General features: G+C 33.4%; 2 protein-coding genes across 2 annotated transcripts; both read left to right on the forward strand.

The window, feature by feature from the left end:
• The first annotated feature begins 4847 nt into the window (after positions 1–4847).
• LOC123663694 (lipase member I-like) lies at positions 4848–6111 on the forward strand. The gene is made up of 3 exons (XM_045598361.1): positions 4848–4926; positions 5325–5667; positions 5779–6111. Exons 1-3 carry the CDS (start codon positions 4848–4850, stop codon positions 5804–5806), a joined length of 450 nt encoding a protein of 149 aa, XP_045454317.1. The 3' UTR covers positions 5807–6111.
• Positions 6112–12683: 6572 nt separating this feature from the next.
• On the forward strand, positions 12684–20697 carry LOC123663695. The gene is made up of 7 exons (XM_045598362.1): positions 12684–13084; positions 13160–13231; positions 13574–13825; positions 15481–15555; positions 16107–18442; positions 19063–19326; positions 20537–20697. The coding sequence occupies exons 1-7, from the start codon at positions 12955–12957 to the stop codon at positions 20582–20584; spliced, it is 3177 nt and encodes a 1058-aa protein (XP_045454318.1). The 5' UTR covers positions 12684–12954; the 3' UTR covers positions 20585–20697.
• The last annotated feature ends 5643 nt before the right edge of the window (positions 20698–26340 follow it).

A 26340-nucleotide genomic window follows, 5' to 3' on the forward strand; every position in this document is an offset into this window, starting at 1 on the left:
TATGTATGATTTTATACTATTATAAGACGTTAAGTAATTAACATTAATTTTAATATTTTGGCTCCAAATATACATAATTATAGTTAACAGTAATTCCCTGTATACCTTTTAGGTTCTCCAATTTTTGATGATTCTATTTCTGAATATATTAATAATTCAATCACTAAATTTCAAAATTCTGTTGACCGTCTCCTTGAAATTAGTCCACATTATGCACTTTGCATCTTATAAGTGTTTGCAGGCAAACGAAGAAAACCCGACTTCAATTATATCGACAAGTAATACAACGTAGGTATACGAAAAAGTAGTCAAGCAAATACGCATTATCAAAGATTACTCCAAAAGTTGTAATCAGATCTCGATGAAATTTTAATGTGACCACATGATAAACATCGGCTTTCGATTAAATTAAAAATCATTAAATTCGGTACACCTAGTAAAAAGTTGTGCGGATTTTTGAGAGTTTCCCTCGATTTCTCTAGGATCCCATAATCAGATCCTAGTTTCCTTATCACGGTACCAAACTAGGGATAGCTCCTTTTTTAACAAAAAAAGAATTATCTAAATCGGTTCATAAACGGCGGAGCTATCCCCGAACATTCATAATATATACGGTCGAATTGAGTAACCGTCTCCTTTTTTTGAAGTCGGTTAAAAATACTGTCTTTCTGTCCCAAAATTTACGTATGCGCTCCGTTACTGCTCCTTTTGGAATCACCCAGATCTTTTAGCACAAGTAGACGACTTAATCAAAATTAGAATCGATTCTGAATATGCAACTGAACGAGCAATCTTGGACCAAAGCATCCCTACCTATCCGTTATGGTAGTTTAGGGATTCGCAAAATTTCCTGTGTCGCTTTACCAGCCTTCCTATCTTCAGCAAATCTCATAAAATAAAATTTTAAGGGCATCCCCTTCAAACTTTGAGATTGCTGATTTGGAAGAAGCTAGAAACGCTTTCTTAAATGCATGCCCAGGTCAAAATTTTCCAGTTTTCCAAATTTACAGAGGAACTGGGACCACATAAACTGCAAATTGATTTATGATAATCTTTTAAGCTGTAGTACAGATTCGGCACGTACTAGGCTTTTGGCCGTGGGTACACATGAGGCCGGCTATTGGCTTCACGTGTACCCTTCGACAAATACAGGAACATTTCTTGAGCCTGACACGCTCCGAATGCAACCTGTTCAGACACATTGGCCCCTTCCCATCCACACGGAACCAACAACAGAGCTGGTGCGGCTTGTGAAGTGGCTGAAAAAACTAAAGCATACAAATACAGGGGTCTAGGCTCCGAATATGATTTTGTCCCATTCAGCGTTGATACTCTTGGTCCGTGGGGTCCTAGCGCTATAAGACTTTTTAAGAAAATAGCAAAAAGCTTATTCGACGTCACAGGAGACCGAAGAGCTGGCAGTTACTTTGGACAAAGAATTAGTCTAGCTATTCAAAGGGGAAACACTGCCAGTATCTTCGGAACCTTGCCTAAAGGGACTCCTTTTAATAATATTTTTCAGTTATTATATTATGTAGGTAAGATTTTTAAGTTGGCTTAAGGTTTTTTAGTTTAATGTAATTTATCTTATTATAACTACGACTTTTTATAGTATGTATGTATTATGTTGTATATTTTTATATATATGTATGTATTACGTTGTATATTTATGTCTATTGTAGTGTTACTTAATTACTATGATTTTTATTCGGTAATTGAGATCGTCCTATGTGACACTATTCATCACTTCTCTTTGTACACTACCCCTTTCACTATGCCGTGTCCTATATGCCCAAAGGCTGTCTGGAAGAAATCGTTCTGGACCGCTTCTGTACGCTTTTCTTTATTTGTAATATGTTATTGATTTGATTGTTGTTGTATACAATAAAGAATATATAATAAATAAATATAAAGCATACATGACCCCCTTTCAATGAGCGCAGTTGGAAGTCGAACTCTCTGTATACAAGATTTCCCATATTTTTCTAAGTTTATATTTTTTAACGCATACGATTTTGTTTAGTTCATTTGCTCTTAAATCGCTCAAAAATAAATTTTTAACCTCATTTGGAGTACGATAGCCTGTGCCGACTTGCGACCGAATCATGTATTTGTCATTTCGTTGTCAATGTTTACGCGATTCTAATGTTTACGCGAATTTTACTAATTATAATGAAACAACTTTTTCGGATTTTATCGTGGTTTATTACTGACTGGACTGTGAGTCCTCCCGTGACCATGGTTTATTTTTATTTTTATTTATTTATTTATTATAATGCGCCAACAAGGTAGACACTAACAAATTCACTATAATCATCAGCACATGGTACAAACAATTGAGTGTTACCTCAATTATAGGAGCATACAGCTTACATGAGAGTATCTCATTACAAAAACATTTAGAATTAAATCAATGAAAATTAAATTGTTACAATAAATTTAAGAATAAAATAACCCAATTTAAATCAATTATAAAAAAAATTATAATTATACGATAGAATTAAAATTTATACTACAAAATTAAAATAATACAAAAGATTAATAATAAAACAATCAATAATAAAATTATGAATACATTCAACATTAAAATCAATGCCATAAAAAAAGGTAGATCAACCAAAAAGTTGGTAGATATGACATCACTGGTAACACTTATACTATACAATAGTAGCCTTACATAATTATTAAAGAAAAAAAAAACATATAAATAAGTAAACATCTTAGTATATAATATATAATATACATATACTCACACACATATACACACATACACACATTTATAAATACACATATAAAAATATATACATATATACACACACATAAATATATAATACATATATGTACATCATTTTCAAATAGCGATATATAAATGCTTTTTTGCGACGCATAATTTTTTATCTTAAATATAATAATTACATATATCAAAATAAAATATAACCTGTCGTTCAAGTTTGATCAAACTGCACACTGTGTGCAAATTTGATTAAAATCGGTCAAGTAGTTTAGATGTCCATCGCGGACAAACAAAGTGACGCGTAATTTATATATAAGATTTTCATGGTTTGATGAAATAATGCAAATGAATGCTACAAAAGAAAAACAAACGCAAATTTTCTTAAATTTCTATGCTCTTGCATAAAATGTATCTTTACTGTAAAAAAAGAGACTTTCAAAAAATTATCTTGCCTGATCTTTAGTTTTTTCAAGTTCTAATAACTAAGAACCTAACAAGTATACGGGAGCGTGAAAGATCTTCATAAAATATATTACATTAATTTAACTAAAACTATTTAAAAATTATAATGGACACGTCCAAAAAGAATTACATACTCTGGATTAATCTACGATTTAATTCTAAAAAACTTTCCCAAGACATGTGATCCCAAAGCATGAGACAACGTGAATTCTCCTATTCCGCTGATTAAGCATTTACTAGAAGTAAATTATAGAAGTAAATATTGTTCTCATACTTTGGTCCAACATAACTACCTATTCTTTGTGATTATTATTTTGAAAAAATAAAAATATTTCAATTGTTTTAACTACATAAGTGAAAGGATTACAAATAGCAATTTTTCAAAATCTTCAAAACCCAATTTACCTATATAAGGGACACCTTAATATATATATGATATAATTATATACATATATATAGATCATATATACATATATATCTTCTATACATATAATAAAATGGTAGGAAAGTCAAAACTGTACATTGAATATTTTTTTAAAAGAATACTTGGGGTGTGTGATCTACTATCGATACCGAAGCCAAAAATATAGTTTTTAGAATTTTTGTCTATTTGTCTGTTTGTCTGTATGTATGTCCGGGATAAACTCAAAAAGTACCGCATGGATTTACTTCAAATTCGGCACGAATATTATTAAAAAGTCGGGTCAACATATAGGCTACATATTATCATGCTATCACCTACCGGGAACGAGCAGTGAACCTTTATTTCCTCAACGCATTCTGTAACAACGAGTAATCTAACGACGCATATTTGAATGTTGTTGTTATTATGTTAATAACCATGCTATATAAGCTAGCATCACACTATAAAAATCACGCAATATAAGTAACTAAGCCGATAAACTTAATTAAATGAATATAAGTAGTATCAAGACAATTTTAAAGCAGCGCCATCTATGAGATTTTTCTGTAGATATGAAATGTAAAGAAGGAACGGTAAAATGAATGTTATTTTAAAAGGTATAATCGTAGGTATTTTTGGTGCTGTATAGCGTTCACGCAGACGACGTCGCGGGCAGCAGCTAGTAGATCATATATATATATATATATACATGATCTGCTGTGAAGTGACGATTTAAATTTGTTTAAAATTTAAAAAAAATTTGAAATCAGTAGATTTAAAAAGTTGAGGACTAGCGCCCAGCCTGATACACTATAAGCCTCTATATAACCTCTTGTATTTATTTTATTACAGAACAGGATCTTATTCGAATGTTGATTTAGGAACCGATAGCTCAATGTTAACAAATATTATGACAGCTATAATTGTTCACGGACATCGTGGTTCCGGAGGCACTACTTTAAACCCTCAAGTTAAAAATGGTATGCGTTTATGATTATTGAGAACTTTGATAACCTATTTTAATATTGCTAACCAATATTTTGTTTTACAGCCTTCCTTACTGTAGCAGATATGAATATTATTGTGGTAGACTGGCATGAATACGCAAAAAACTCTTACTCCATAGCTTCTGGTTCTGTTAAAATAGTTGCTGAATGTATAGCCGATACCTTAAACCTATTATTAAGCCAAACTGAAAGTGACGACACTACAGCTGAACCACCAGTGTTATCATATGAACTTATACATATGGTTGGTTTCGACCTCGGCGCTCATATAGTTGGGATGGTTGGAAGGTCGCTTGATCAAAAAGTTGCAAGAATAACTGGTAAAATAACAAAGTATTAAATGTTTTTGCTTATAATTAATATCTATGTTCACAACGTCGATGATAACAATATAGCTTTTGTTTGAATAAGATTTTGATTAGACTTTGCATTCACTTTCTTTCTTCACGATAGTATTTATTCTTCAAGAAAGTATTTAAAGGGTAGTATTCTTACAATATAGTATAAAATGATTACCGCTCTGATAATGCTGTAAGTTTCATTACCGTCAACGGCTGGGGTGATAACTTCTGCTTAGAGCGGATTTTTGTTGTAACATACAAATTTTTGATTCTGGTCTAGATGTTTGACTTTGTTAGTGTCCTCGTCGTGCCACAGCAGTGAGGCTGTTTCGTTTTAGCTATATCTAAACAAGTGAAGTATTATGAATATGTTTCAGGACTAAGTCCTGCTCGCCAAGGTTGGGATTCCAGATCTGGTCGCTTAAATAACGGAGATGCTCGATATGTCGAAGTCATTCACACAGATTCTAATGGAGCTTTAGGACACGGCGTTAACGAAGCGATTGGACAAGTGGACTTCTTCGTAAATGGTGGATCTAGACAGCCAGGCTGTTTCCTCAACAATCGTTGTAATCACGAGTATGCCTGGAAAATATTCGCTTTATCAATCGTACAAAATATTTTTGGAAATCATTGTAGGAATCGTCACCAAGTTACGCTAAATACATGTAGACGCGGAGATATTCTTATAATGGGCAATATTCAGCTCAACAAAAGAGGGTATGTTGAATCTCTTATTTACTATAGGTACTACTAAATTTTACTATGAGATATATATATATACTTTTTATAAGCCATGTCATTTAACTATTAATGTTTTTTGCTTTTTAGATCTGGATTATACCGCGTAAACACGTGAAAGCTCTAAATTTTCCTGCTCTTAGTGCCACATCTTCGATAGAAACAATCAGTTGGATTTTTTATTTATTAAACTGAAATTTAAATAAAAATTTATTTAAATTTTTATTCATTAAAAAAAATCGCCTGTACATTTCGAACATATGATGTGAGGAATGAGCTTCTATTTATTAATTTAGTTCATGACAATATAAAATTAGTAAACTAAGCAATTGTGTTAAGTAGAAAGTTCAATCTAAAAATGAGTAAATAAAGTTATTCAAAAATTTATATAAAGCTGATCGTTAATTAAATATTTTCGTTTTATTTATTTATTTTTATTTTCAAACCATAAACGATACTTTTTTATAAAAAAACATGCGCCCTGCACATGCTAAGGTTTTTGGTGAAAATAATTTAGCGTTATTCGCACGTACATATAATGATGACGGCGAGGGGCAAATTGCTAGTTGGATCGCATAGATACATACATGATACATGGTTTTGCTGATTTTTTTTATCCACAGACTTTTAACAGACTAACAAGTACCTATTTTGTATTAACGTACCAATTACCATCATGTCAAAGTAAGCGAATAAGCCTTTGCAATAGTGCAACTTGTTTTACAAACGTGAGTTTTTCTGATTGAAAACTCGTTATTATGAAATCCATTTAGCTATTTCTCTATACATACGGTCTCCCGGTCAATGGTGCTCTGCACTACCGATTTCTGCCATTCCTCTTTGGTCAAGGACAGAGGGTTCAGACCTATGTCACACACTAGAATATCACAAAGAATAGCGCAGTCCTGTCTCGTTTCAAAGTAGACCTGAGGCTGCACACTTCGGCGTTCCGCATGGTCTATACGCAAACCATGAGTATAGGCCATGCGTAACCTCGACCAACATACGTTGGTCGTACAAAGTCTACGACGACTTAAGGTGATTCACGCGATGGTGCGTACTAATTGTGCAAACTCTTCTGTCCTGAGCGTTGATCCACAAGTTCGGTCTGAGTCCATCTGAATAAACCAAAGGTGTACAAGAGAGTGGAATGACCCAGCCGTTATCAGCTCAGAACTTGTTGGCGTCCGACAATTCGTTCTGAAGAACTATTGTCAGCCATCCAAAAAATACTTCGCAAACTGTCTGTGTCATGTACATCTTTTTCACCCCTATGCATTTTGGCATACCCAGATACTGGTAAAATCCCAGATCGGTAAGATACAACTTCGAAAAGGGTCTTATAGGATATTAATTCAAGTTTAAGCCGCACAGATTGAGTGACCTGACTTCTGTCTACATACACGACCGCACACTTATTCACTCCAAGCATCAGGATGCTCCTGATGGAACCGATGAACTCCTTGGTGATTTTCAGTCTTTTGGGACTGTGTCGGTGCCAGGCCAACTTTTGGGGAAGGTAGATTAGCTGCCCAGTCCGGTGGTGGTACCGTTGGACGGGAGTGACTGGTAACCCACATGCTGCCACGTCTAGTGCCAGCTCCAGAGTGCTTTATCCATTTTGAGTGGTGATATACTCACTTGGAGAGGCACTCACGCTCTCCAAGGAAGCTGCGCAGGTGTTATGCAACTCCTGTTGCCTTTAATCGCGTTTTATGACAGCTTAGGCATAGGACGAGGTGGCCGTATTAAAATCTCCCGGGAACCACAAAGCGTTATTATTGTGTTACTAGTGGTCGCCCAGAGGTTGAAATTCAACCATAATTAAAAGGTTAAATTAAAGATAACCAAACAATTATGAAAATAAAGAACCTTTTTCAAAAAAATTCAATTTGACTACAGACTGACAATCAACAAAAGAGTATAATATGCGTGTATGTATCAAATACATGGTAGACTGTGTAATATTTTTTTTTTATATTTAAAAAAATATTTAAAAAAAAATTATGCATTCTGCACTCATTGTCTATATAAACTACAAGTGTGTGAAATTTCATACTCCTCAGTCCGCGCAATTTTCGTAAAAAGGGCTAGAAAGTTTTTGCTTCACGTATTAGTATATAGATCGCTAGCTGACCCTGCAAACGTTGTTTTGCAATATATGTTATTAACCCCTTTAATCCCTCCCCTCCCGCCTTACAACTAAGGGGTATGAAAAATAGATGTTGGCTGATTCTCAGACCTACCCGATATGCACACAAAATCTCATAAAAATCGGTCCAGCCGTTTCGGAGGAGTATTTTAACTAACATTGTGACTTATACATATAATTATGTAGATAATGATAATACGTAATTGATACGATTTTTAATAAACACACGAATTCACCTATGCTACTTTGGTACTGTTGGAAGCTTTAGATTTAAACGAATGATGAGTTTTTATGATCATATAAATGGTTATAAACATCTATACAATAATATAAATAAAATTGGAGTGTCTGTTTGTAATGTTAAAATAACCGCTATTTACTCAATGCATAATTATGGATGTATACACGCTACATATGCCAAAATGACATTTTTTTATAATTTTTGTCTTTCTGTATGTCTGTTTGTTCTGGCTAATCTCTGAAACAGTTGTATCGATTTTGATGGAACTTTCACTGGCAGATATCTGATGTAATAAGGAGTAACTTAAGTTACCTACATGAATTTTAGAAATTTATTTATTTTATAACTATGTGAACTAAAAATACCTTTTTTGTAAATTCCACGCGCACGAAGTCGCGGCCACAGCTAGTTAATAATCATCATCATCATTACAGCCTAAACAGTCCACTGCTGGACACAGGCCTCCACAAGTTCGTGCCAAAAATGGCGTAAACTCATGTGTTTTGCCCATAGTCACCACGCTGGGCAGGCGGGTTGGTGACCGCAGTACTGGCTTTGTCGCACTGAAGACGCTGCTGCCCGTCTTCGGCCTGTGTATTTCAAAGCCAGCAGTTGGATGGTTATCCCGCCATCGGTCGGTTTCTTAAGTTCCAAGGTGGTTGTGGAACCTTGTTATCCCTTAGTCGCCTCTTACGACACCCACGGGAAGAGAGGGGGTGGCTAAATTCTTTAGTGCCATAGCCACACAGCACCCATAGCCACATAGTTAATAATAAAACTTTAAATGTTAAAACTAATTGAGATAATATATAAACTAAAAATTATATTATTGTATGTCGTTTATGAACATCTGTAAATAATTAGGCGATCATTTAAAGACGGTGACGCGCACTTTAGTAATATTATATTTTATCATAAATGTATTTTTTGTAATTTTTGACTTGTTTTTACTACCTACTTTTAGACTTTTGACAATAATTTTTAAATTTAATCTCGAATGTTAATTTCTGTATAGCGCATGGACAATTTTTCATTTGGCCTATTTCGATGTTGCCGATATTTTAAATAATAATAATATACTTTATTGCACATTTAAATAAAGAACAAAATTAAAATTACAAGCAATTATAGTAACAAATTGTACAACCAGGCGATCTTATTGCTAAAAAGCAATCTCTTCCAGACAACCTGATAATGAAAGGGATATTGCTTTTCAGATGGGCAAGTGGTATACAGATTTAAATAAGTAAAAGAAAAAAAAAATAGAATATATAACAATTATATATACATATAAATTATACAGATTCGTACGCAATAAAAAATAAATAAATATAAACATTTACATACACACTAATATATAAATACAGTAATCGTATAATATATATCTAGATTCATGGCAAATTTAATGATCTTTTATCAATTGAATGTAGTGAGTTTAAAATAATTTATAGACTGAGGTAATATGCTTTCAAATGCTTCTTAAACAGAAACAAACTTTGCGCTCGTCTTATGGCCACGGGTAAATCGTTCCATAGCAAAACAGCTTGCACAGCAAAGTAGTTTTTATAAAAGTTTGTTCTGTGAAGGGGTATACGCAGCTTAAGGTTTTCTGATGATCTTAAAATTTCACTATGTGAACCAAGGAATTCGAACTTATCCTTTAAGTAAACAGGTGTTGACGGATGAATTCCAGCGAAGACGAATGGGTTGAGTTTTTTACGAAATTCCGAAATGTGGTCATATTTACGCAAGCCAAATATGAACCGAATCGCAACATTTTGAAGTCGCTCAAGTTTATTTAACTGATATTCAGTGAGGTTGAGATAGCATACGTCAACGTAGTCCAAAATCGAAAGCATATAAGTGAATTCGCAGGCAAGCGCAATTTTGGTTGGAATAGGGATAAAGTTACGTAAACGTCTCAATGACCCCGCGGCAGCAAACATTTTCCTACTCACTTCGCTAATTTGGTGAGTCCAGGATAATGCTTGATCGAAGTAGATACAAAGGTTCTTCACTTTGTCCAGAAAAGGTAATTTAACACCGTCAAAAGAAATAAGAGGCAAATTTGTATAGTCAATTTTTGCAGTAATTTTCTGACTACCTATCAGGATTACTTGACTTTTTGATGGGTTAACCATAATAAGACTAATTAATAATAAACTATACACATAAGACCATATTGCTTACACCATTCGGAGACAGTAGCTAAATCTAAATTAATCGCAGCTATAGTATTAGGAAGATTCTCAAGATTCGAAGTTAGGTAAAGTTGGAGGTCGTTTGCATATAAGTGGTAGAGAGAATTTAAATTGAAAGTAATAGTTTATGAAAACAGAAAACAGGAGAGAAGACAGCACACCACCCTGCGGAACACCGGCTTTGACGTCACAGCAGACAGAAAAACTTTCGTCAAATTGTATGCGCTGCCGACGTCCTTGCAGGTAACTACGAAACCAGTCCGCTGCCAAAGGAGATATGTTAAGAGAACTTAGCACACTTACCAGTAGGTCAAAATCAACACTGTTAAAAGCATTGCTGAAGTCAAGAAGGACCAGTACGGTAAGCTGCTTATTGTCCATTGCAGCGAATGTCATAGGTAATTTTTACGAGAGCGGTAGTCGTACTATGACCGGGGCGGAAACCTGACTGAAGAGGATTAAGGATACAATTTTTGTTTAAAAACAGACTGATTTGTTGATAAACAAGACGTTCTAAAACTTTTGAAAGGAAAGGTAAAATCGAAATAGGACGAAAATCGGAAAAAATTGTTGGCTTAATTTTTTTGGAAATAGGAATAATTTTAGCCAATTTCCAGTCCTGTGGAAATGTGCCAGATGTAATAGACGAATTTAGGATATTAGTAATGATAGGGCAGATTATGTCTAAGATGGGAATAATCATCTTACGACTAACACTATCGCAACCCTCCGCATTCGATGAAATGGACAATATATTCTTCCTAACATCACTCTGGGCAAAAGGACAGAAACTAAATGTTGGATATTCAAGAGTTGGTAAAGAGGAAATAAAATTTGTTGTCATCGTTTTGCTAACGCTGTCCAGCATGTTACTAGATGAAAAATGTTTATTTAGCGAATCAAGATTTATAGTTAGGAAGATTTTGAAGATTTGATGTTTTACCAACTCCTATGGCTTTAAGAAATTTCCACACTTTGGCAGAATCTTCATTGTCAACGGTCTTGTGGATGTAGCGTCGCTGTGCATCTCTACATAACTTATTGCAGCGGTTACGCAACCTCTTGTATCTTTCGCAGTTCAACTCAGAATTGTCACTTTTCAGTTTTAACTTGGCACGATTTTTCTTGGCAATTAACTTTTTAATGTCGTCAGTTAACCACGGAGCTGGACAGTGCCGGATTTTAACTGGTCTACTTGGTGCATGTATATCGTAGAGATGAGTAAGAAGAGAATTGAACATTGACACTTTAAGATCAGTCGATTCAGCCTAATACAATCTAATACAATGGACCAATCTATTTTTTGTGCATCTTCTAAAAACCGTTCTGTATCAATTCCACCAAAATTGCGCTGCATTATAATTTTACGTTTTAATTTAGGAGGTCTTAATTCAGTTAGCAGTCAACATTGACCATGATTATGAACGAAATCAGGGGAAGACACTAGAATGAGATCTAAAAGAGATGAAGAACAGTTTGGAAAAGTGTGCGTCGCGTTAAGGCGAAGGATTTTAAGGTTACAAGAATTAGCTATCGATATCAAAAGGCTGCGATGATCGTCCTTAAGTAAGCACGTATTAAAGTCGCCCATGATGATATTGTGATCATATACAGGAATAAAATTTAAGAATACATTGATAATATTTGTTGTTATATTACTTGCAACTCAAACACTATTATAGAAATATGTAGTTTGTTCAATAGAGTCTGGCTAGTGAAAGTAGAAACTAAAAAAACGCGCCAAACTAAAAAAATGTATCAGCATGAACATGACAATGATTGAATTTCGCAGTATTACTCTATGATTACGACATTTTAGGCGGCTCACTGAATTTGGCCCCATTTTTTTTTTCGATTTTTGAACTTTTTTCGTTTTGAACTTTTTTTTGTCGTTTTTTTCATTATCGTTCGAATGTAAAAATTAGATCACGTGGCTAATAAAGAAATCAGTGGCTACTAGCCACTGGCTAGACTTATTGGGTGTGTTCCACTTAAGGCCCATGCATCGATTGGAGTAAAACTAAATTCAATATGGATTCGTTGAGTGGAACGCACTGATTATTTCCCGATAAAACATAATTTAGAATTAAGAATTTAATTGTTTTTATGATCGGACAATCATAAATAGTACTTGAACAAACGACAATTAATCAAAATTAATTAATCTGAGAGACAAAAATCACGATATCTAGTTAGGAGAGCCAACTTAAGGGTGAACATTTGTTTAATTAATTAAAAATAAATAAAAGACGACAAACAGTTTTTACATTCGAACAATAACGAACAAACGAAAATATGAATAAATATTTAAAAAATAATAATCAAGAATTATAAAAAGTGAGGCTAAATTCAGTGAGCCATAAATGTTTCTTACTTCAAAGATTGTTACATACCTATATAATATTATAATCTGTGAATATTGTTGATTTGTTGAAGAAATATCGCAACTGTGTTCTTCACATTTCACATATATTTTTATATCCATAAATCTAAGAGAGCATGTTATCGCCATTAATGAAGCCATTCAGATATTTTTGCTAAATAAGTAAAATAAGTACAGAATAAATTGCACAATATTTGCCAAGGTTCATGTTTTAAAAGTTTACTTGATAACTAAAATTAGAAAAATTTCGAAGATGTCCTAGTTTAATTTTCATTAATAATTATTTAATATGCCTCCAAAGAAAGTAAATAAAACAGTAAAGAAAACTGTGCAAGTAAAAACACCGCGACGGAGGACTAAAAATGTACCACAAATTCAAACAGAGGACAGATCAAAAGGCCCAAAACTAAATTCAACTAGTGAGTATTTCATTTTTTCAATCAATCGATATTTTTAATAAATTATTTTTCATTTCATTATTGAATATGTTACAGATGATGATCAGAATAAAGACAGAGTGGTAGTATTAACCAAGAATGATATTAATATTATGCTGGCAAATGAAGGTAGGACAGCAGATTGTATGATTGATTGATTTGTATTAACATTTATAATTAAAATTAGATTTTTGATTCTTAGTGATTACACACTAAGAGTAAAATTAAAACTTATTTGTTAAAGAATAAAATGATTGCACATTGACATATTTGTTCAATAGATACTTCGTCTCCTACATGGGGAAAGGGCTTGAAAATGAAAGAGACCATCCCCCAGCATTGGGATGTTACAGGCTGAATACATTCCATATCTATTAAACAAATACATTTGAGAATATATACTGATATAAGAGCTGAATTTTCAATAAATTTTATTAATGCGTATTCAAAACACTTACAATTTTGTTTTAGTTGTAGAGAGACAATTCCCAAAAAAATCTACATTATCAAAAGATCCAGTAAATGAAGTAAACTTAGATCTTTTGAAGACAACAAAAACCAAACCAATATTAAAAAGAAAAAAATTATTGAAAAATAAAGTTCCAAACAGAGAGAGTACATGTGAAGAAAACACATGCAAAAAGAATATCAAACTTGTGGTGAGAAAAATCCGAAATGCACCCAACAAGGTACAGAAAAGTGTACCAAAAAAAACCCAAAATGGTTTGTATTCTATCTCATGTACTCTTGTAGCTAGCATTTATGGCATTTAAAATTTGCCTTTCCTATTAATAATGTTGAGAGTTTTTACTTTTGAAATCAAAATTAAATTTACCTTTGAAAGCTATGGACTCCATTTGATTGTACTTGTCAGAGCAATGGTTAATGTGCTAGCGATAGCAGGTTTTATCACCCTTTTATATTATTGGATGCCATTGAAAGTTAAGCATTTCTTTATTGTTCAAATCTACAATTTATTTTGTTGGTGGTAGATCTTAAAATTCAAAGTCAAAATCCAATTGCAATATCGCAGTAAGTATGTTGTCGTAAGGAACATAGCAACTGTCTTCATATTTCACAGATATTTTTATATCCATATTTTTATATTTATTCAAAGTCTGCGGTAGTACAATCATCAGACATACTATCATCAAAATATATATTAACTCATTTGAGATTTATATTTTGCAATTGTTTTGTGTGAGAGAAGAAATGTAGATATTATATTTTATAATTATATTAAATTAATTTATTAAAATTCTTCTGGTACAGAAAACTAAACTAATTAATAATTTACTGCAGTTGCGAAAGCTATTGTACATTGTAATTTGCTATTGACAGCTGTTGCAACTATTATTGACATTTGAATATTTTTATTTATTTTTTTGTATTATTTTTATGTATTTTACTTCAAACCCCCCTAATCAAGGGTATCCTATTGAATCACACATATTCTAGGCTATATCTTAATATGTACAAGGCAAGCGAAAAATACTGCTGATGTCGTTTTTGGGGAATTGTAGGTTAACTCGATTGTATGTTTTTGGTTGAACCTGTCTCAGTAGTTGTGAATAAAGTTTATCCTGCATATAATTTACGAATAGAATTTAACAATGGGAGGTAAAATAGGAAACTAGGTCCCTTTTCATCTCAATTAATGAACAATTTTTAGATTCAAGAGCATTCAAGAGCAAATAGTAATATCCCATAAATTATTTAATTGTGAAAAAGATAATATGTTATACATCATATAGTTTTTGAGCAATTGTTGCAACGGGCTCTAAGTGTTGATAGTTAGTTAGTTTTTCAGATATCTCAACTACGTAAATAAGTTATGGTTTCATTATTTTGTGATATAAAGTATATATATTCTCTATGGCTATGTCCGTGATGATGCTTCTCTCCCAGCATAGTTCTTAGTTCCTGTTTTCTGATATAGGGTTTAGTTTTTGGTTTTGAGACTTCAAACAAATTTTTCTTGAAATAAGTTGAAAAATTAATGTTCGGCAGATTGTTATTATGTAGAAGAAATATTATGTACAATGTATCCATGTGTTTTCTTAGGTTGGATGTATGTATTAACATTCTTCTGAAAATTCTAAGTGTCAGTTACTTACCTATATCCTGGTATCTTCTTAGGAAGATAACACTTGAGAGTGGTTCAGTGTGTGAACTTGTTTACATTTAGTTACTTTATACAGTTATGTAAGGTCGGAAGAAGACTATTATTATTATAATTATACAGGCTTGAAACTTGAACTCATACATTGTCTTGGGATGTTCATAATTAAATTAATTTTAAAATTTTGGCATGTAATGATCAATGAAACTTATTCTTCTATTCTTGTTTACTAGCCAAACATATTTTTCTATTATAGAAAGTGTACCTGGGTCACGTAAAAATGAAACGAAAAAACTTGGAAGACATAAAATTGTACCAAAAAAGAAATCAGGTATTTTTTACCTTAAAATTTATGTATATATTAAGAATTAAAATAAATTAAAATCAAAAACTATTAAATTACTCGTTTATTTCTTTCCTTGTTGTATTAATGTATTTTAAATATACTGACTGACTGAGCTAGGACACGACAGGAAATGTTCTGCTCAAAATATGGAGCAGCCCGACTGGGATAGTACCACGACCTTACAGAAGATCACAACTAAATAATACAGCCTCTGCTTTCAAGCATTGTTGAGTTCCTTTTTGTGAGTAAGGTGACCAAAGGTGAAGGGAATTGGGTACAGGGTCGGCAACGCATTTTTGATGCTTCGGGTGTTTCAGACGTCTATAAGCTACGGTAATCGCTAACCACCGGGTGACAAGCCTACGCGCTTGTTTGCCGACCTATTTATATATATATTTACTGATCTTTTTTTCTACCACAAAAATTAAAAAAATATTATGCTATATCATATTTTGTTCCATAATACCGCGCATGTCAACCCAAAATTTGAACTAAATTGTAAATGTAAATCTAAAATTTATTTTTTATTTTTCTAGTTGAAAATAATGAAACTACCAATGAAAATTTCGAAATCAAACCAAAGACAGCTAGAAGAAAATTATCCCTCGTTCGGAAAGCTGTAACATCTGGGCCACAAACACGTAAACAAGCAGGTGAAGTTACGAAAGTTGCTGAACCTGTAGTCTCACCGGAAAAAAAAGAAAACAATGAAATTATCAATACGAATGCTAAGGAACGAGATATAATTTTACGTAGACAATCAGCAGCAAGCTTGTCTGAATTATCTTGGACTAAAGATATTTCAAGTAGCAGTACCACCACATGCGCTACGGTTTCTTCGAAAGATTTCTTTCGTATTGATAATAAGATACCAATACTAAAACTAACAAATATTGAGCGGAAATTAAAAAACGTAGAAAATAACAACCTTTACGATATAAATAAGGAACATCCAACAGTACCTGTATCGATTCAATTTGATAATATTATTTGTGAAAAAAGTGCCATTGAACATTGTGATAAAAATAACGAAGATGAGAAAAGAAATGAAAGATATGAAGATGACGAAGTAAATTTTCACTGTACCCAATTAGTAAGTAACTTGTCCACTAGCTCCTCTGATTCAAATTCAGATGAAGAAAAATCACCCAAAACTAATCCAACAGCTATCAACAAACTTAATGATACATTAGAAAAACTGTCTTCGAAGATTAAAAATTTCGATTTAGAAATATTAAATTGGATAGGGTATAGAAATGAGGAAACCAATCCTAATATAGAAAAGATACAACAACAACTATATCAAGATAACTTACTTAAAGAGGAAATGAATGTTATCATTCATTGTCAAAGCATAAAACGAATGTTATCAGAGAACAGTCAGACTACTGATGCAGAACCTGTAAAATGTGGGGAGTGTAATGTTCACACTGATTTTGAAAAAACTATGAGTAGCGAAAATATTCATGAATCTCATAATAATAGCGAACATAAATATAATAGTTTCAACGAGAGTAATTGTCAAGAAGGAAATGTAGATTTTGAACGAATCGAACCAAGTAAAGAAAAAGATTTGGCTATAAATCTGTTAACAGGTGGTATGTCTTTTGATGATGATGACGAAGATGACACATTATCTCTTTACGCGGAAAGTATCACTGGCATAGAATCCTCTACAAAAAATAGCAAACTCGAATGCAATGTGAATCATCTAAATGAAGAATATGTACCAAAACCCATTTCTAATAATAAATTCAAATCTCCTGAAACTATTAAATATCATCCAACGAAAATAATAGAAGAAAAACTAATAGAAACTCCACAAAATACCAGTTTGGGTAATGTTTGTGAAAAACAAAATGCCGATTCCACCTCAATTTATAAAGAACAGTATAATTATACTAGTTTACAAGAAAATAACGCCTCCAATGAAAACAATAAAGTTAACGAAAAACACTCGAGAACCCAAAATAACATTACAAAATTAATACCTAAATCACCAATATTAATGGATTCCATTTATAAACAGATAAATGGTGTGACAAGTATAGTATTCAAAGGAATTTGTTTTTTTAATCTCATTTCGAAATGCAAGAAGAATACGTGCAAATTTCCCCATATCTCTCTCGAAGTCGATACCGTTAAAAATAAATTACTCTTTCTTAGTGATACAACGTTTATACAAGAATATATGTTGCTTCGTTGCTGGCCGTGTCTTAGATTGAAATACGGAATGTGCTTTGTCGAAGAATGTATTCGAAGGAAATTGACAAGAATCGTCGTCGAAATGGCCCTGGATTTCATACGTACCTCAAAGAAAATTACTATGATAGACATTGTTGAAACTATCTTATTGTATTTAAACAACGTCGACTTGTGCGTTTGTGAGGATTTATTGATGATTAAGATTATGTCGACTACCTTCCTCTTGTGTGATTTTTTCATTAACACGATAGCAGAGTCGCAGAATTTTTCGAGATTCAAAAATGTTTTTGTTAATTTAACCGATTTAATGTATCGTAACGGTAGAACTTTCAGTGCGGACGTAGCTGCACACGTTTTAGAAAGGATAGTTATTTTACCATACGATGAAGGTTTAGCGCGGGCGCTAATAAAAATTATTAGAAATACCGAAGCTTGTATATTTTCTAATCCAATGATAGGACATTTGGAGCAACACTTAATAAGATCGAATATGGAACTTTACGGCGAGTACCATTGTTTGAAAGATCAAGTTTTGCAGAAACGTACGATACTTGACAATTGTTATCCAAATACAATACACAACGATATGGATAGATCGAACGCGAATCTAAACTATTTAGACAAAGATAAGCGATATTCACCAGATACAACTAATTTCGACCATTTGGTAAGTAAAAATCCTTTTCCATAGATTAACATAAAACGTAACTAAAATGACGGCCGCGTGTCTTTACGATTTGCGGGAAATCTAAGTGAAATTATCACCTGTTATTCTTATATTTTTAAGTCATTAAAAGTCTTCTATGCTACTTTTATTTAAGGAAAAAGAACTATTATGTTTTACCGACAATCTTCATATATCTCCTGTGGTTTGTGATCGATCCCATCTTGAATAACTTGACAAAGTTATTTTTTTGTAATAAATGTACACATATAAACGGCTCTCACTAAGATTTACTTCTGTGTTGGGAGACCGGAAACACATACACAAGTACAAACGCCAGACCATGGAAAAACATCTGTATGGCCGATACAAATATATGACATGTGCGAGGATCAAACCCACGACCGCCAGTGCAACAGCCATCGGACCCAATAAGCTATAGCTGTGACTGTTGCACTAAACGTTCCATCGTTTCTAAAAACGGCTTAGGTATTGTATTAGACAAAGACAAGCTGTAACCTATTAAGTTATTATTAATTTCTCATCTAAAATTTTTTAAAAAGAATCTTCAAATTTTCGATTCCTTAATTAATTTGATACTTTAAACGAAAAATTACTTACAGAACAAAACAACAATGGAACCGAAATTCACAAGAACGATAGATCTCAACAAAATAAATTTTTTGAATGTAAACGGTCACGTGAGCAACTCCAGTTCGTCGGAGAGCGAAGATAATAGATTCACCCCAAAAAATCAATTTAAAAATTGGAGGGGTAGAAAGCCTTATGATAACATGAGACATACGAACAGAAATGCTTTAATGCGTCCGCCCTTAAGACCTCCATTTAAAAGAAGATCCGATCAAACCTTCGGCGGAAGTCCTAGTGTGAGTAAATGTTTTTATTATATTTTTAACCAACTTCTAAAAATGAGGAGGTTTCTCAACTCGACCGTGTATATTTTATGCAATATATATTTAATGTGTTCGCGGATTACTTCGTCGTTTCACTCACTCACTCACTTCCGCCTATTGCAGTCCACTGCAGGACATAGGCCTCCACAAGTTCGCGCCAAAAATGCGTGAACTCATGTGTGTTGTCCATAGTCACCACGCTGGGTAGGCGGGTTAGTGACCGCAGGACTAGTTTTGTCGCACCTAAGACCCGCCCGTCTTCGGCCTGTGTGTTTCAAAGCCAGCGGTTAGATGGTCATCCCGACATCGGTCGGCTTTTTAAGTTCTAAGTTGGTAGTGGAACTGCGTTTTCCCTTAGTCGCCTCTTACGACACCCACTAGAAGAAAGGGGGTGGCTATATTCTTTAATGCTGTAACCACACAGCACTTCGTCGTTTATGAACCGATTTTGGTGATTCTTTTTTTGTTTGTTGGAAAGAAGGTGTCCAAGGGCACCATGATATGGAAACCAGGATCTGATAATGGCATCCCAAGAAAATCGAGGGGATCCTTCGAAAATCATCGTGGCGACCAGTGTGTTTGTTAATATTTTTCGTCTAATTATGTTGTATTACTTGTCGATGTAATTGAAGTTGGTTTTTTTGTCTGCCCGCAAACACAATTATTTTCATAAGTATTCTTGCTTTAATTTCTTTCCCTCACTTAGTATTTATGTAATTGAGCTCTGATTAATTTTTGTACGTAAATATTATATACATACATTTAGTTTCAACCCTTTTGCTCATTACCAACATTACTTTGTGTCCCTTTTGTTGTCATCCGAAGTTGACTTGCTTTCAGTAGAAATCTTTAGGGCGAATTCTCCTTTTGAGCCCTACGCTATACTATGGGGTCCTATTCACTGCAGATTCTATGTACACTTGATACTTTTTCAATTGATTCCTCACACAAGACAGTTTTCCTTACCTATACACTCCAGAAGCAAATAGTAATTTTAGATTATACGGCTCTCATCTCTAATCCAAAAATACCAAGAAGTCTCGGAATCCAGCGTTTTTGTTTTCAATTAGTATTCAATGTAGGGATTTTAGTAAGGTTTATTAAATATATCATTTTTTTTTGTCCAACAATAAAAAAATTAATATTTTACTATATATAACTTGAAACATAAATTTTGTTTCAGAAATTTCAACGAAGGAACGGGTTTCATTTTTTCAAAGACTTATCATAGTTTTAAGTGTAGTTTTGACATTACTAAGTGGTCTGTACAGTTATTTTTAAGCTACTGTGACTAAAAACAATGTTCATTGTTACTTTAATTAAATATTATAGATATTTCTTTAATTTGTGTTTTAATGTTGTTAACAATATCAAGATACTTGTTGAAAAAAACATTTATAAAAGAATATTTGTACTTGTTTTGTTATTTAGTTTTATATTAGATGTTTGTAAAGCGTGTGTGAATATCTATACATTTCATACACAACAAATTTTTCTAAAATTTATTTTCTTATATGTCAACACTGAGAACAGATAAATAAAATAGGTACCTACGTATAAAATAACATACTTCCACGCTTAAGTTGTAGTCGTTGTTTTTGTCTCAACAGATTAAAAAAATATTTAATTTTTCTTTAATCTGTCACACGAAAGCTGAACTAAATTAAATTATACAACTTTTAAATGGCAACATTAAATGTATGCTACACTGGATATTAAACACGTGTGTATTATTAAAACTATTACTGATAATTATTAATTTTTACTAGTCCTTAAAATCGAAAAAAGTTTATTGTTAGCATTATGTTGATTTGCTTCTAACTTTCCAAAAAAAATTTTGTTTTTATAAAATGTGTCTATTACGGGAATTGATATTTTCTCGATTAGTATGTTTTATTGTGAGACTTCAACTAGGTTCCTCTTTTTTGGAGTAATTGCGTAATACTCGAAAATCATCCTACCTTTAGTTCTCATAATATTAATTAATTTAATAATAGTATAGCATTATTTTTTCAAATAGGTACCAAATTGAGGTAGCACTTGGTATAACAGTGATTAAGGAATACCAGACAAAGAAGATTTTAAGTGATCGCTCATTTTGAGGTCAGCTTTCGTGTTTATAGTTATAACCTTATCTTAATTTTTTAATTAATGTACCTACTCGTACCAACCACTATGTTCGTAACGAAAAATATGACAATGTCCAATCTCGTCCGCGAATTTTCATGTTTAGTTCAATATTTTTTCGCTTCCATATTCAAAAGTATATGAGAATTCTTCGCCTTGTCATTTTATATTAATTTCATATGTAAGATTGTGATATTGAGATAAAAAAAGCCTTGAAATAGATTTAAGTATAAAAGTTTTATATCTTTTTAGAAACGCTAATTTTGCATTTAACATAAGATCTCTAATACTATTTAATGAAAATATCAGTGATTGGTGATTGTAATTCACTCCTCCCTCCTTTTTCATACTCTAATAAATACGCAATAAATAATAGCTTATTTTAATATTAAATAAATTAGAAATGCGTATTTTAGCCAGTATACATATTAATTTTTAAATAACCTGTGGGTTGTGGATTTCCGCGATTCCATACAAGCTTCATGGATAATTTCATTCTGTGAGTGATAGCCGTATTTGATTACTTATATATTTGATATTAAATTTTTATTTACTTGAACGTGGCGATATTACGACGACCCATTTTCATTTGAAAAAAACATTAATTATTAAGCTATGACTTATAAAAGTGTAACAAAACAATAAATTTCAACGAATTTGTAAACAATAAAATTCCCAAAAATAAAATAATGGCTGATCCAATCCGATATACTTAAAAAAGTTAATTTTTATTCATTTGAACGCTATAATCTAGCAAGTACTTACTAGTCTAATTAAAATAAAAACTTGCTAGAATAGGCTAGCTAGCTAAAAGGCTTTAAAATATCACTGAGTGAATTATAGAAGAACAAATTAAATTTGTCTAGAAATCTGATTAGTACCGAACCGTAGTGAAATTTAATAAGCTTGTTATCTATTTTTTTATAAGGCTTTATTATAATCACTGATACAAGGCAAAAAAATTGAACGAGTCATTAAGCTATAAACCTATACATAAATTATTACAAATGCGAAGAAACTACCTACTATCCAGTATTAAAACTGTAAAGTAGATTGTGCATGGTATTACGTAATCATTTCATTCAGTATCGTCACTACTAAAGTTATTAATAATAAGCACACGTTATATTTAAAATTGTGCGACAAAGGCTGAATTTACAAACCTGCATTGTTTGTAATATTCATTGATTACCTCGCTCAAAATGTAAGAAGATTATACCTTACATTTTTTTTCTTTAAATTTTTGTTGTCGTATTTTTCTTCATTAAAATTTGAAATTGTATGACGTATATATTTTTATATTACAAATTACAATGTAAGAACAGTAAAATAAATATATAAAAATAACATCATCTTTTATTTATATATTAAAACTCGTGGACGTTTTATAGGAAATATCAAAAGCATTTTATGGTTATCACCACAAATTAGTAATTTTTTTTATGGTAGTCACAAATTGAAATATCACTGAGTGAATCATTGTTTTAAGACTAAGGCGGTGTACGACAAGGATGCATCTTAGCGCCATTAATCTTTAACATTATGCGCATTGTTCTGGTTTCCGGCGTTCTCAGAGACGCCTGAGGTACCTGGGGCATGTGCACCGAATGAACAGTGCGCGTTTGCCCAGACGAACCTTATTGGGCCAAATTGCGTTTGCAAAGCGTGACGAGGGCGACCAATGCTGCGTTTCAAAGATTGCGCTAAGTGTGATATGGTTGCATTTAGCATTGATCGCAACTCTTGGGAAGACCTAGTATCGAACCGCAATGGGTGGCGGAAGACCGTCTTCACGGGTTGCAAAACCCATGATAGCGCCTGGTTCGAAGACCTGGCTCAAAAGCGTGCCAAGAGACACAATCGCGAGGGGGCTCCTCCACCGATGACCCCCAATACGCGTGTCCAAAGTGTGGACGAATGTGTCTTTTACGGATTGGCTTATTCAGCCACGAACGGCATTGTCGCATAAATAACACAGACACTGTTTAAATCATCTGTCAAGATGTTACAGGCCTTATGATGAATGTTCTGGAAGATTGGGACAAAGGAATATCAGGGGACGCGTGATAAATAACCTCAGATACGCTGACGACACTTCTCTAGCCTAGAAAGTACCAGCCTTCGATTCGTACTTGCTATCAACCGAGACAAGACGAAGATGATGATAGTGGACCGAGCTGAACAAAGTGGAATCAATCTACACAATATAGCTAACTGCAAAGTGGTACAGAACTATAAATATACGTCGGCTCCACTATATCAAGTACTGGAGGATGTGGCGATGATATCAGACGATGTTCCGCTATCACCAGGTCTGCTGTGGAACTGCTGTGAAAAATTTGGGGAGACAGGAGGATTACCAAGAAGACTAAAGTCAGGTTGATGAAATACCTTGTGTTTCCAATCTTTCTCTATGGAGCCGAAACTTGGTCTCTGCGACTGCAGGATCGCCGTAAAATCTGGTGCTGGAGACGCTTCTTAAAGATCTCCTGTGATCTCGCACAAACGTATCCATCCTCGGAGAGCTTCGTATTAAAGCAGACTATCAGCAACTGTACAATTACGAATACTGAAGTTCTTTGGTCACATCTCTAGAAATGAGAAATCGATGAAGAGACTAGTGGTTCAGGGCCAGGTGGAAAACAAGAGAGCACGCGGTCGATCGCTAACCCGCTGGATACTGAGTCCATCATGGTCCAGTGCGACTCCACCACCAGACAAAAATGTAAGCACATCGCCAGGAAAGCTACCCTTAGAAATGTTATCGACCCACAAAAAACATCACCATGTAACCCGTCAGCGCAACCACGACCACTCTGACAAGAGTGTACGACTAAGAAGTAGTCACAAATACCAGTCGAGGGTATGGTCACTTGGTCTCGTAGTGTTCGCTGGCTAGCTCGAACAGATTTTTTAACTTTGGCTACGTTCCACTTAACGCCCGCAACGCCATCAACCACGACCGCTAAAATTGCCGTTCCACTAACGTAAAAACGGCGCGGGCGTTGTAGGCGAATTTTATAAGTGGAACGCATATTCGAGCTCTGTGTGCTCGCAATGTGACGGAATGGTGAATACATGTAGCTATGGGGGGTGTGAGTAAATATTTCGCTTAGAATGAAATTTAATTCAACATAGATTCCAGTGAATTTATCGTTGCGTTTTTACGATACGAATGAGAGAGATAATAACTCGGAAAGTTCAAGTTCTGTTGACATTCACAATTTGAAATTGACAATTGTTTTTCCGAATTTGATTTGGTGAAAGCCCACTCTGACCCGCCAATATTTTGCGGGCGAAGTGTTGAGAACAGTGACGCTATGACGTCGAGCGATCGCTCGCGATAACCACGGGCTTACGTGGAACGATACAGAGGGTCTTACTATCATTGCGAGTGTTTAGTGGAAAGTACCCTTTGTGTCGTTTTAATTTTAAAAGGGTATTAACAAAATCAAGAACATAATTGTAAAAAGTTTATTAAATATATAGCTGTTACATGATACACTAAGCAGAGACAGAGATTAGAATATAGTTCCAATACCTATTTGATCTTTAATTTGATGGATGAAAGAATTCAAATTATATTTAATATTAATATTACATTTTAGATTAATACAATAATTGTATATTTTGTACGACAGGGACGGAAATCTCGAGGCATTTAAAATTAGATATAGAACGCTATATGTATGTTTTAAAAAAACTACCAGTATAAAGCAAAATTTTTAACAGAATCTTACATCCACAGGTTTCCATGAAAAAAATTCTGCAATTAATACAAATTTAATACCACTGAAGATTTTATTTGAATGGGCTCATTCCAGCAGGTAGCTGTAGCCACTTTGAAAACAATGTTAGATATGGCAAAAAACAATTCTGTAACTTCCAGAGAACAAATATTACATGTCATCTAATCGGCCAGGCACGGTCTTATATACAAGTCTTGTAACAGAGTCCAATTTTAATGGTGAGAATTAAGTACGATAGTGTCATAACTTTTCGTTAGCGTCAACGCCGCTGTATGTCACGGTTATCGGTAGGTGCAGTCACGTGATGCGGTGCGCAGTTCTCACGCCGGTTGAGTGAAGTTTCATTGTAATAGGTTATATTTTTAAATATAAATGCGTTACGTTTGAATAAGAGACAAAAAGCTATTCTGTCTTCTTTGCACAGCACACCCATCTATCGTCAGCCTCTGGCGGCCCTAAATTTAAAAGAAAAGCGCAACCATTAAGCCGGCTTACCCCCCGCCCCCACTACTGTTGTTGCAAGGCCTGTGTAAAGGATCGTGCTGCCAAGTATCCATTCCAAAATAATCCGAGTGAGACCATACGTCGTGTCTATACACTAACGGTAAAAAATAACCAAACTATAGAGCTTAGATTGAAATGTAGGAGTTTATATTCGAGTGGTCATTTACAAATTTAAAATTAAGAAAAAAAATTTCAGGAGCTTTTGAACTATTTTTTAAGTTTTTCCAATTTTAGCCTATGATTCGGCAGCGAAACAGTATCCTATTACTTAACAAATTTTAATATAATACAAATGGTAATTTTAATTCTAATCGGAATTGTGAAAAAAATAGAGAAGGCTATTTCCGCAAATTACCTGAATTATGCCTTTGCATTTAAGTAATAATAAAATAAAATCTTTCATCCATCAAAAGAAACATTTTAAATATGTTATTGAACATTAATGCTTAAATAAAAATAAATAAATACCTAATGGTAAAGAAGATCTTCAGTCTTATATGACATAAAAGTATTAAATAAGTATTATGATTTATTTTTATACATATGTATGTTACTTATTATAATCAAATTCAGGAACATTGTATAACCGACATTTAAGGTGGGTTTA

The sequence above is a fragment of the Melitaea cinxia genome, chromosome 20, assembly GCF_905220565.1.
Source record: "Melitaea cinxia chromosome 20, ilMelCinx1.1, whole genome shotgun sequence".
NCBI lineage: Eukaryota > Metazoa > Arthropoda > Insecta > Lepidoptera > Nymphalidae > Melitaea > Melitaea cinxia.